The following is a 13,529-nucleotide window of genomic DNA, read 5'->3' as shown; positions in this document are numbered from 1 at the left end:
AGATGAGTGGTGTGTAATCTGAAAGAAATCAATTAGGATGCATTGAGATAGATCAAAATCAGTGTGCTGAAGGGAGAGTGTTGAAGACACAGAGGTTTTGGAGACAAGGACACGCTGGTATGATGGCTACTGTCTTGGTTGGAGAAAAAAGTCCCAGACTGACCCATTTCACACATCCAGAATGGTCTTTGGACAGCTTTGATTAGCATTTTGTAGCTCCTTATATAGCTGTGATGGTGTTAATAGCTGTTAAGAGTCTAACCTGTCATCTCTAAGCATCGTTCAGCCAAGTGGTAGGAACAATTAAATATCCCTCTGGGTGCCAGGAGTTAGAAGAAATAGGAAGGTGCTGTCTCGGACAGGAGACTCCAAGAAAAGGCCTGGAGAACTCGATGAGAAAGACTCGAGGGCTGCCTCTGGGCAGTGAGAAGCCTGCTGGGCTCCTTGAGCTGCCTGTGCAAAAGCCCACTTAGGGCAGCTCAGACAAAAATCCCAACTGCAGCACGAAGGCAGTTCTGCTGTGCTGAGGGGCTGGGTCCATAGCGGAATTGAGCTAAGGCTGAATGGGCAGCCTTGCCTGTGGAATTGGCAGCTCCCCCAGTGCTTTTCTTTAGAACATTGGCAGAGTGTGTAGACAGATCTTTCATGCCCATCTTCACCAAAAAAAGAAAAAAAAAAATAAAGAAAAGAAAACCTCTCAAGGTGAAATTCAAAATGCTTAAGAAAACCAGTCCTTGTCCAGTGCAGGTCACTGCTGTCCACATCCTTCATCACAACGTGGGCTCCCCATCTCATTGTGGACCTCACCCTCTTCTAGTCAGCACCAGTGGGTGTTTGTGGGCACTTTGTGCTCCCAGTTGCCTCAGTGGGAACTTACAGGGCAAATTTTGGAACCCAAAGACTGTAGCTGTCCTAGAGAACTGAACAGTGGAATGACATGGCTCAGGTAAGGTTGTCTGTACTGCTGGACTGGGAGCACACTCCCCAGCTCAGGGTCGAGCTCTGCCAGAGCGTGCTCACCCAGAGGCTGCTCCCAAGGACCAGCGTGGATCAACCTGGTCTGCAGAGTGAGAGTTTACTTGTACAGGTACAGTCTGTGTCCTGTCAGAGAGTGGTCACTGGCCACTTTTTCACTATTTTATGGCTGTTGCCAAGAGCCCTGATCTGGTGAGACTCTGTAAGGAGGTGTGCTGATAACCAGCTCTCCTGTCTGCCCCACCAAGACTCTGCCTGCCCCATTCAACCACCTCTTTGGGTCTGTCCCCGAGCTCAGACATCTTTGTGCTCCAGAGAGGATGGACTAAAGTCTGTTGAAACAAAAAGCCTGCTGAGGTTAAAAGGAGTAGGGGAATTGTTTTATATATAGTCAAACCAAAAATTCCCCCCCAAATCCTGTTATTTGAATTGCCTGAACTGATGTTGCCATCTCTTTCCCAAAGAGTTGCCTGAAGTAGACACTTGACAAGCAAATTCTTCCTCGAGGCATTGATGTTTGATGATGTTATAAACAAAGTAACATGAAGGAAAGTGTTGGGCATCTGTACCTGCTGGCCATGCTGCCAGCTCTGCATGGGAATACCCAGCCTGTGGAAATTCCTGTAAGCTCAAGGTATTTGTTGCAGACTTTCTAGCTCATTCTAACAAATTCATTAATGGGTGTGTGGGGAATGAGCAGACAGCCCCACAGAAAAAAACTCTGGGCTGACCTTCTTAGTGGACAGGCTGCAACAGATCATTTCCCTAATAGTCCATACAAAAATCTAGTACAGGGTACTAACAGGGATCATATTAATCCATATCTTTCTGAAGAGCTTTAAAATGGCAACAATTTTATACAATTCTATTGAGACCAGTTGAATTTCACACTTCATGAATTCACAAGGAAATAGAAAGGAAAAAATAGTATATCTTCATAGCAAGTTTATGTCCCCTAAAGCTGGGATCTTCAAAAAATAGTGTCTAATTCTTGAGAGATATTTGGATAAATTCAGTTGGACTTGATTTTCTTAAGGGTCTTTTCAAATCTAAAAGATTCTATTCTAAGTCCTTCTCACTTCTCTCAGCTTGAGAAGATGTTTTATGCTTGTGATTGATTGCTTTTGTGTCCATGTTTGTTGCCCTTCTCTGTTAGTCCTAGCATACTGTCAATAAAGAAAAAAAGATTGGGTGAAACAAGATCTGAATAAACAAAGCCAGTTTATAAAAAATGCATATTTTCTATATTTAAAGATTTTCTCTTTTCCTTGTACTGAAATATGTGGCATTGGTGTTTCATTTAAATACAAAATAATAGTATTCATAGTGTAATCTGATAGAAATAAATTTATCAGGGAAAGTAGAGAAGATAACTGAGGCTTATCCGAAAAAACAATCTCAGATCTAGCAGTTGAAAGTAAGAAGCTGGACGTCTGCAGTCCAAGCGTAGAGAGTCACATATACAGAAAAAAACTGTATCCTAACTTGTAAAAATAGGTCATAGGAGTATAATAAAAAAGGAAACATAAAGATATAATGGCAGGAAATAGGACTGCAGAGGAAAAAATATAGGGCAAAATTATAAAGCTCTGTGTTTGTTGCACTAGTTCCTGTGCAAAGGCCTCAAAGATTCTATATTTCATAGTTTAAGGCCAATCTTGTCTCTTAGCATATTAAAGATTTGCTAAATTAGGATTAAAGCTCTTGAAGGAGCTAGGATCAAAGCTTTTATAGCCAATGTTGAAGTGCATATTCTAATGCTTATAATTGCTAAATAGAAATTGATTTGGCATATTATATGCATCATAACTTACAGCAGAGTTAATTAATTGGCAGTTACATTTCTTCCTAGGTAGCCTGTGGCACTTTTTGATTAATTTTTAAACAAATTTAGTTCAGATTTTCTATTTCCTATGCTTTTTTTCCTTTTCCCATGGCCTAAATGGGGTGACTGAAAAAATATTCATAGGTCCTTTCTACATTGTGATGATACTGCATTTTATAAGAAAACGGTGAAGAAGTTGGACTCTACTCAGAAGAGCAAACAGTTCTTTGCAAATGTGAGAGATGAAAACTCTGCACTCTTGTCCTGAGTCACGAAGCAGCACAGAAAAGTGGGAGTCAGAGCCCAGCTTGAGTGTACAAAGATGCAAGGGCTGAATCATGGAACCAGGTCATTCCTCAGCTGCAAGTTCAGCGCTGTGAGCCAGTTTGCTGGAAACACTTCCAGCTTGGGACTTATTCTGCTGTCCTTACAGTAAACACCCGTTAAAATACTGAGAGATTTGTCACTGATTTTCACAAAGCAACATCTATTTGTGACAAATAGTAAATGTTTTACATTTGCAAATCTGATAGGTTTTTTCTCCAATTCACGTGGCCAGATGGATTTTATAGCTCTGATTTGGAATATTCAGCAGGCCTCTGAAAACATAAGTTAGAGAAGTGTGCTCACCTCCACAACCAGGTCTCTTTCCAGGAACTAGAGGGGCACAGATTGCAGTGAACATTTTGCAGTGAGAACATACTTGGGGTTGTTTTTTTTCTCACAGAAATTATTTGGCAGTACAACTTCTCTGATAAAATGTACTTAAAACACCTCCAGCTTTATTTTTAGCTATCTAAGTTAAAACCACCTTCTCCCAGAATTGTGTCCTGGTAAGAATATTTTAAATAACTTGTAATAAAAATTCCACTTACGCACTCTCTTGGTGTATCTACCTCTGTAAATAATATAACCTTTCGTGACTTAACAGTACCTTCATTTTCACTAATTGAAGGTCTTCTCTTTGTCTGTTTTCTGATGGGGAAGGCATCAGTTTTTTATTTGGGTGTAGTTGCATATTGAGAGTGTAATATACATGTTCTTGAAGAGCGATTCATACAGTAAGACCATAACTTTCTGAACGTTTGCAGTGCTCTGAAGACCATATTCACAAGGAGGGAAATTTAGCCTTTATACATAATTTGGAGCTCCATTATTGTCTGGGTTTATTGATTTATTGTGTAATGTCTGTGTTGATGATTTTTCCGTAGGTTGCGGACAGGCCTGAGAAAGATGAATTTTGCCCTCCACCATACACTCACTATGAGGTCCCACCAAGCTTTTATCGATCTGCCATGATACTGAAGCCACAGTTAGGACTGGGTGCAGTGTCCAGGTTACCGTCTGCCAAGAGCAGGATTCTCATTGCGAGTCAAAGGGCCTCAGGTAGTTGTCTCCATCAGCAAGGAGAAATAACAAGTGCTCCCGGCCTCTACCATCCTGATGCTTCAGGTAAAGTATGAACTTTCTTTCCTTTCCCTTTACTGTAGTCACCAATAAGATACCTTTTTTTGAGACAGAAAAGTCACAAAATGAGCAACATTTTGACCTGATACCACAAAGCTCCAACAGCACTCTTTGAGGTGTGCCTTTTTATCCTGCAGCGAGGCTGACTAGGGAGTCTGGGACTTGTGCAAAGGTTGTTTAGCAGGTCATTGCCAAAGAAAGAGAATAGTTTTCAATAATAATTCTCATTTTTCACCTTTTTATCTTCCTCTGCCTTGTAAATGCCTGAAAATTCTTTGGTTTTGTTCTGGGAAGATAATGGGACATTTTCTTCCATCACGAAGGCCCCGCCCTTCAGTCTGGATTTGACATTCCCCACCATGTTGTGCTCTGAAAACCTGGGCAGTGCTCAAATGTGCCAACAGAGATCTTGATTCTCTAAAGGCCTGGTATACACCTCTTTGGAGACAACACTTCTAATACCTCTTTCTTCCAGCTATTGCCCACCTCAGCATGACCCTGGGCAAAATTACAGGGGATGGAAAAGCACAAGAAGAGCTGGAAGGAGAAGTGTATGGTGCCACAAGAAAGAGACAATAATTACTTCTACAGGACACTCCTCGGTAGCCTGGAAAAGCATGGAGGTTTTAACAATGCACATTTAAATCGGCAAGTTCAGAGAAAACTGAAAATCAGTCATTGACAGAGTGAAATGTAGCAGCTATTTAACAGACTAGAAGTCTGCAGAGATTTTTAAAAATAGTCATAAGAGCTAAAGTTAATGAATGACTTAAGGTCATATGATGCCTCCTCTTGCCCCAGGATGGGATTCCTTCTGGTGTATGCTTATTTAACCTGTTCATGAAAAACTCTTTATAAAAATCTTCAGTATGAGATCTTGGAGCCTCTGAAAGCAGGACTGCTCCAATGCATTACCTTTTTTCTGGTTAAAAGTGTTCCCTAGCCTTTTGCCTAATGCCCTTTGTTACAATTTGTTTCCTCTTTCATCTGGAGTGGTTGTGGGGTGTTTTCCTCTTTGCAGGTATTTGAAAACTATTACTGTCTCTCCCCAGCATTCATTTATCTGTACTAAGAAGCAGGAGAAATTTAGAAAAATTTTGAATGGAAATGCACGAGTGCATCTTGACTTTACCATGAGAGGACAGTCTCAGTCAGTAATACAGGTTGACGGGATTTGGAGTTTATCAGAAAATCAAGCTTCTCTGTAACACAGTGCCTCTTGCCAGTATCCTTTGCTATCTGACCCTGCATCTGGAGTTTATCTGTGCTGATGCCATTAGTAGAAGCTGACCAAGCTGTATGTGGCTTCTGAGACACCCCAAGATTGCAGCCTGGGTAGTAAATACCATTTCAGCCCTGTGACTTGAGTTCAGTCAGCACTGAGCATGGGAATACAGGTACAGAGAGTAATTGGATCATGATTTCCAGTTAAATAAAACTGCAAGAGCCTGTGAGTTCAGGATATGAGTAGGGTAAGCCCTTGTGTAACAGGAACCAGTTTGGGAGATAGATACGAGAGAAAATGCAAACAGGACCTATTACCCAATAAACGGTCTTTTCTGATCCTCAGAGATGAACATTGCCTCCATTCTTATTCATCCATCACCCATCCATTACCCACATTATCCTGCATCACTGATGCTAGCAGACACGACTTTTCCTTAGCCACTTCTAATCCATATAGGACCTCGTCTTGTATGTATTCATTTACTGTCTTCCTATGTTATGTGACATTCTAAAATCTAAACAGGATCCACTTATCAGTCCCGTTTTTTGTCTGTAATGCTGCCTTTAAAAATGCTAGTGCATGAGAAGTGTACCTAAGTAAATTGCACCAGCTGTTACTGTGATTCTATTCACTAAAGCTGTATTTCTTAAAGTTTTCATATTTCTCAGGGTTTTCTTGTTATTTTTTAAATTTTTTAAAATTATATATTTTTTAAATCACTGATTATTTTTTGGACCTTGTCTGCTTTGGAGGTCAAATTTAATTCATAGCTCTCCATAATTTCCTTCCTACAGCTGTTATTTTTCTCTCTAGTCTGTTCCTACCTTGCTGTTTCAAAAAGGGTACTAAAGATAACTCATGGTAGTCCAATAATCTGTCATCTCTTTCAGGGCCCCAAAGTGTGTCTCATCTGGTCTTTGGGCTCTGACTGTTTTTATGGATTTTACATTACACAAGACTTGTTCTGGAGAGGTTGCTAATGTCTCTAGTTTTTCACTGTCTACCCCAGGACACATTGTTTTCACTTCTGGCATCTCACCTTCCATTTTCCTTGCAACATGAAGAATGTGTTTAATTTTTCTGCAACACCTTACTCTGTTGCAAAGTGATTTTCACTGCTCTCTTTTGGTTCAGTACCTCCCCTTACTTATCTTTCGTGTACTTCTGATATCTTATGTTCATTTCTTTACATTCATTTATTTTTGGTATTTTATTTCCCAATTATCCATCCAAGATTGTCTATAATCACCTTTTCCTTGACCAAAGCCTTTTTCCTTGTATGCCTCAAATGACCTAATCTTTCTCTCAGCAATGTATAACTTCATAGGTCAGCTTACCAGACTTCTTGTCTTTAAAACTTCCTTTTAAGAAGAGTGAATTGGTCATGAAAGAGGCTGATGTGACAGGAGAAAGGATAAGACTGGTACAGGAGTGCAGAGGCATCAGAGAACTGACTCCTGCGCCTGTATCCACAGCAGAGCACACATGCAGACCAGAGATGGGTTGCTGGTTCCATGGAGGGGACGGATGCGACAGCAGCCCCTGGCATGCCAGAGCTGTTGGGGTGTTAATTAGAGGGGCTCATAATAGGGTCAGGCACCTTTAAGCCATCTGTGTTAAAGTACTCAACACCATTTTCAACCACTTTCCCTTAATTTGGCTGTTAGCTGTACTATTATTTGCAGTATATTTGATCTGCATCATTGCTTTTGCTGCACTGTTTGAAAAACAGGATTAAGCACAGCTTTGATAAAGTCATATTTGCAAACATGAGCAAATGACATGCAGGAACATATGGTCAGCATCCTGAATGCAGAGCCAGTAAGACTTGCTCACGGGTGTTGTGGGGTGTGAGAGCTTGGGTATCGGCAGCAAAAGAAGCTAGGGAGTCAGGGGTATATTTCTCTCAAAGATACCAGGCCTGCCTTCAAGGTTGCTAATCGGCATCTCTTGCAGCTTGATCCTGAGCTTTTAATCCAGTTTCCAATCCTAGTGATATCAGTCCTGCCCTGAGGTAATGGAAACAGAAGGATCCAGCCAGTTGCTACCCCATGACAAAGTGTGAGGTACCGCGGAGGCTTTTAGACTGAAATCACTGTGGTATCGAGGACAGCAGCAGTGCCTCATAATGAGGATTTTATTCCCCTTTGCCATACCATTCATAATACAGCAGTCTGGTTAAGCAGCACTGATAAGCTGAGTGGTTTGGCCCATGTATAATACTAATCCTCATAAAACTGACTCTGAAGTAATTGATAATTAAATCCCTGAACTGCTGTGATGGACTGCAAGTAGTACAAGAACATTAGGGGCTTTGTTAGTTTTAAGTCATGCTAGGTAGAAAGTAAAATAATGATGGGTGTTCCCTCAAGTGTGATCTCTAGGTGTGATGCTTAAAGCGTGGTTGGACCAGTGATCCTTCTTCATCAGTAGGATATAGGACATGTGGTGGCCTGGGCTGCAAATTCCTTATTAAGCAGTGCTGCTCCTTCGGTGGTGCTTTGCCTCAGATGGGTCAAACAAGCAGCCTGACTGTAAGAAAAAGGGTTCTGCAAAGTAGGTAAAATAGGAAGTCTTTGAATGATGATATAGGTGCCATAGAGTCTCTGAAAGCTTAACGTTTGTTTATTTTATGTAAATAGACTCTGCTCTTTCTATGGGAAACTTGTAATTCAAAACAAGCATTGACAGATACTGTGTCTATAACATGTAAAATATTAATATGTTTTCCTTGGTTATAAAGACTTCTTGAAGCAAATGTGTTAGGATTTGCGTTTGGTAGCTGATTATTTTGATGGAATTAATGTCTGATTTTGAAAAGTATAACAGAGATCTCATCATTAAAACTTCACTTTAATTGCACTCATTAATTTAACTTAATTCTACATTTTTCAGTAGTGTTTAGGGTATTTTTTTCTCAAAGAGTGAGTTAATGAAATGTTACTTCCTTATCACCTCTCTGTATTAAACTTGTCAGTCCCGAGGGTCTAGCTGCTCCTCTCATTTCTAAGCAAGTCAGCTTTCATTAAAGATAGAATTTACCCATAAACCAGGACAGCAATATTTCTCATTACACAGACAGACACAGATATATACATTTATTTGTGTCTCTGCATATGTATAATGTATTTCATCTTGAATGCCACAATATGTCTACAGCTTTCTCCCAGCAGGAAAGCTTTATTATTCCTGAGAATAAACAACCTAATAATGACATATTAATTGAACATGTAAATGAGATTTGATGATAGAAAAGAGGTTTTGAGGTCACTTGCTGAAATGTTGCCTTACTGCTACCCCAGCTCTGTCTGTACTTGCAGTCTGAGGTACTTGGATTTGAACTGGCAAGTTTCTTAACTGTTTAAGGGAAGAGGGTACAAGGGAATAGTTCAGAGAGGAAAATATTCTCCGTTCTCCTAATCTGCTGAGTTTCCAGTTGGCACTCTGTTTTCTTTGAGAGAGCAATCTGACTGTATTTCATAAAAAAAAATAAAATTAGCTTTCAAAGGGACGCACGCACTTCCTCATGAGTTTTTCTTAAGGACATTGTCGTCATACTTGGGACATAGCCATCTGCCACCTCTCTGCTCCAGTTACTGCGTCTTCAAGGAACTAAACCCCATCATAAACGAAGTGTTGTCTATATGACAGTTGTTCCAGGCTGTCATTCATATGAACAGTATGTGGAACAATCTGGGTGTAGGAGCAGGCAAATACTTCCTACCCTGCCTCCTTCCTGTGAGAGCCAAGTGTTGTCTCTGGCTGGACATCCACAGCCCTTCTGAGCAGCCAGTGAGCAGCAGCTGGGCAGATGAGATGCAGCTTCAGTGCAGAGAATTGTTCTGGCTGCTCTGGGCTGTCAGTGGAAAATGCAATGAGTGAGACTCACGCACAGATGATTCCTGTGCTGCAAGTTTTTGAGGGATGCTGCTGCTTTTCACATTAGCTGCCAAGTGAACGTGGACATTTGCAGCTTGAATGAATTGTGAGATGACGAGTTCTTGGGGTGTTGAGAATATGCTAAGCAGCCTTGGTTTGCCTGGGAGCTGGGAAGGCACAGAGCAGTTTTTTGGTGCTTTTAAATCTGAAGCATGAGGAGATGAGCATTTACTACCATATGATGGTGGACTGACCCATCAGAAATTAGTCAGTGTTCAGCAGTGACAACTGTTTGGCCTTTGGAACTGAACTGTCCCAGGCTTGACAGTATTTGGATGAGAGACCTTCGGGGCAGCTGGGCACAGCCTGCTCACTGCTGTTTAGGTGTGAATCGTTAAAGCTTCTCTTTTAAAGCCCCTTTCCTCAGTTCTTGTTCAGAGAGAACTTGTTACGTCTATAGAGGGAAACCACAAAAGCAGAGGCAACAGAACAGGTTTCTCACTTGTGTGATTTGTTTTTAATCTGCAAAGATACCAGTGTTTGGGTTAACTATGAGCTGGGTTAACTCAGCAGTCTTGTATTGTCTCTGACTGATGCAGTGACACTGGAGGTAAGTTCTTTACCCCATATTCCCCAATATGAGATGAGAATAGAGATGTTCAGAGCATCAGAAAGTGAGAGAAAATGACATTTAATGATCAAAGTTTTTACAGAAATGCTGGTAAAAAATTTTTTAAAAAGGGAGAGCAAAGATAACCCAAAAACCCTACTACCAGATGACAAAGACTTGCCAAGGATCCCTGAATTAGGGAGTTTTGAAGTCTTGAACTGCTACTCTTTTTCATAAGAACACATCTGTATAAGTCATTTCTTTAATTTTTTAATCATTTCAGCTAAAACATATTTCAGATTTCACAGAGAAGTTACATGAAAGTTGCTTCTTAACCGTGCATGAAGATGCAATTCTTGTGCAGTGGGGATGCATAAGAAGTGAAGTTCAGACTTTTATTAAGTCTCCCCAGGCACATCTAGTTTGTGTCAATCAGTCCCTACCTCAAAATGTTTTCATGTTTCTGGATGGGAGCAGCTTGAAGTGTCATAGAAAATCACTTGAGTGCATACAGACAACAATACTTAATTCAATAATTAGCTTCAGGCAGTGAGAAAACTGGAAAGATTTTTATGCTTATTTTGGCAGATTTTTATTGAAATAAAAGCTGCTCATTAAAATAACTTTTGTATTGAACTCCCAGACCTTGCTTGAAGGAGTACTTCTATACTTTTAAGAAACAGAAATAAAGCAAAAAACATGCACGAGAAAACTTGATGATGTTTAGAACAGAAAGTACATACAATAGACGTATGTCTCATGTATTTTAATGAGAAAGAAGGCACAAAATTACTTAGCTTTAAGGATTTGAATGCATCCCTAATGAGGATAATGTCCTGCCCCAGGTGCTCATGGTACAGAAGAACTGGATTACAAAAAAGGCGAAAAATAATTTAAGGATGATGATGAGTTCAAGATGCAAAATATTGTTAGTTCAGGGGGAATTTGAATAGAAGTAATAAACTAGAAACACACACAGAAGTGTGAGAAAAAAACACTGAATCCTCTCCCCAAATCTGGAAGAATGACTTTGAAGAAAAGGTGAAGATGGCTGGGCAGTTTGTCACCAAAACTATTTTGGTTTTAAGGAAATTCTTCTTCTTCAGTTACAGCTTGGTGGGTCATGGACTGCAGAGAAAAGTCAGTCTGGGGACTTGCTGTGGGCATCCCTGTGGCTGAGTTGGGGATCTGGGAGTCTCAGGTGAAGCACACTGCCCTAGGGCAAGCACATCTGAAATGTTTTTTAAATAAAGCCATTTCTAACTTTATCCCACTGCCCCACTGGAATTTCCCCTATTTTGTTGCAGGAAGTCTGTGTGTGATAATAGTTTGTTGCTGTAAAATGGAAATATCTCTCCCTCCCCCTCAATTTTCAGAGATTCTTAAGAAAAAGAAATCTCAGCTTACGTAATCCAAGTGCATTTTTTGGAAACCTGTAAAACCCACGAGAGGCAGCTCCATACCTTCTCCCTGCTGCCGCTGACCTGGGCAGGTTCCTTGCACTGCCGCTGCTTACCATGAATACTTGTCTCAGCTTCAGATCTGAAGGGTGCCTGGACTTGGTCCAGTCACTGATTCAGCACCTGGAATATTTTGCAGTGGGTAGGGAAGAAGTCCTGGCTTCGGAAGGAGTCTGGTGCTTTGCAGATAGCAATAAATGAGCTGTAGTAGACCACTGTCAAAGCAATGCTGCACAAACCTGGCAATAAACTGATGGTGAGCATCACTGCTTATCTCTTCTCTGTGCTAATGTGCCTGCTCTGCCCTTCACCTGCACCTGGAACCCATGGCTACCTCGGAGCCCTCTTCACGATATCCAAATGAAGCCAGATTCAGGATCATAGTTCAAAATTGCCTCTGTGGGGACAGAAAAGTGAAAGGGGATTTTAGCAGTCTTTTACTACTTGCTTCTACTACTTGTTACTTCCATTTGGGTTACTCTGCACAGCATGTATTCCTCTGGGCTGGCAAAGGTGCTGCAGATGTCCATCTCCTTGAGTTTTAATAAAGAGCTCAACCTGGGAAAAACAGGTACAAAGATTTTTAAGAGCCTAGAGTACGTAAATTGTTTTATTCATTTTGCAAGGAGCATTTTTTTATGTCTTTACAGGAATGTGTTTTATAGGAGAACATAAAACTCTTTTTAGCTTGGTGTTACACATATTTCTATTTCAAAAGGAAAGGCTTAGATATGTTAAACAAAGCTTAGCATTAGTATTGTGATGAGGTACACAAGTATCTTTCAAAATCCCCGTAACGTTCTTCTGCTCAAAGGAGTTAGCCTTGTTTTTTCTAAAGTCTTCTCAAAGTGAAATGCTTCATTAAAATTAATAAGGCTGTGACCTACATAGTTTACAAAAGAATTAAATACCGTAATAATATGACCATATTCTTACTGTGCAGTTAATTTGTATTTTTCTTTATATTACAAATGTTCACTTCTTTCTTTGAAGTTTGTGTCGGGCTAGTGTACAAATACTGTTCACTGAATAAAAATGGAAAAAGGGTGACTTTGTGGCCTTTTCTGGCAGAATATGTTGATAGTTTTTAATGCTTTCTTGTCTCCTGTCCCACTGGTCCTGATTGAACACTCTAGAATTGCTTTTTTTGGAGGCTGTTGTTAATACTTCTAAAAAAAATATGTATTTTTGCTGCTCAGGATTCCACAGGGAACAGGAATCTGGTATTCTCAAATCTAGGAAGAAAAGCTCTGTCCAAATGTATGTATACTTGAGGTCTGGAGTCAATTGGTATCTGGACCTTTCAACCAAAAGCAAACTCTAATCTTTAATCCTTGACCCTGAAAGCAAGACTGCCATGATCATGGACCTTTGGCCTGAGAAGAAAAAGAGGAACATTTGTGAAACTATGTTCTGTATTTGCCTGGAAAAGTTTGCCTGAGCAAGAGCAGCAGAATACAGGTTAGGGCAGAAGCTGAAGACAGACGAGTGGTTAGTAACCGCAGGCAGACATCACAGCTGAGCCGCTGTGCTGGCCTAACTTCAGGTGCACCTACTACTGGCAGTTGTCTGAGACTTGGTTGATGTCACTCACACGGGCTGATGGCTTAGCAAGGAGAAGTCCACCGGTGGAAATGGCCAGTGGTATGTTAAAAAACTAGGACTTTACAGGACATGTCCTTATTCCCAGGCTTGGTGCAAGAAAAGGGCATTTTCTTTTAGTGGAATTTGAAAGAAAAACTTCAAAGAAGTGTTTTCTTTGATGAAATACAAAGAAGTCCTGTGTCCTTGAAGAAGATTGTTGCTGGTCTACAATAGCTTCCAAAATTGGAGGTTATGCGTGGCCTGTTTGTCTCCGTGATTTTTTTTTTTAAATTGGCACATAACAAATGTAAAATTAGAAAGTGATACAGCATTGAAGATGATAACATTAAAAGAAATTCTTAGCAGCGTTGAACAATGTTGCTTTGCTGGAAGTTTGAGTTATGCCTCATAGGTACTTGGCATATTTCACCTTTTAAAAATGATTGTGACCTGCAGTTTTTCCACTAAACTTTGTCTTTTCAGTGCAGCAAACAATACAAC

The 13,529-nt window shown here is 40.4% G+C and overlaps 1 protein-coding gene across 4 annotated transcripts in view; it reads left to right on the top strand.

Annotated features, from left to right (window-relative positions):
* Nucleotides 1-13,529, top strand: part of MTUS2 (microtubule associated tumor suppressor candidate 2) — a 261,298-nt gene that overhangs the window by 97,242 nt on the left and 150,527 nt on the right. For all 4 annotated transcript variants that reach the window (XM_017731364.1, XM_017731366.1, XM_008631454.2 and 1 more), the window contains one exon: nt 4,012-4,252. In XM_017731364.1, coding sequence (XP_017586853.1) covers nt 4,012-4,252 — 241 coding nt within the window. The remainder of the gene's footprint in view (nt 1-4,011; nt 4,253-13,529) is intronic.

Source organism: Corvus brachyrhynchos, unplaced genomic scaffold (assembly GCF_000691975.1).
Source record: "Corvus brachyrhynchos isolate BGI_N302 unplaced genomic scaffold, ASM69197v1 scaffold103, whole genome shotgun sequence".
In the NCBI taxonomy this organism is placed as follows: Eukaryota; Metazoa; Chordata; class Aves; order Passeriformes; family Corvidae; genus Corvus; species Corvus brachyrhynchos.
The sequence above is the reverse complement of the archived record's forward strand: the minus strand, read 5'-3'. Positions and strand labels throughout refer to the sequence as shown.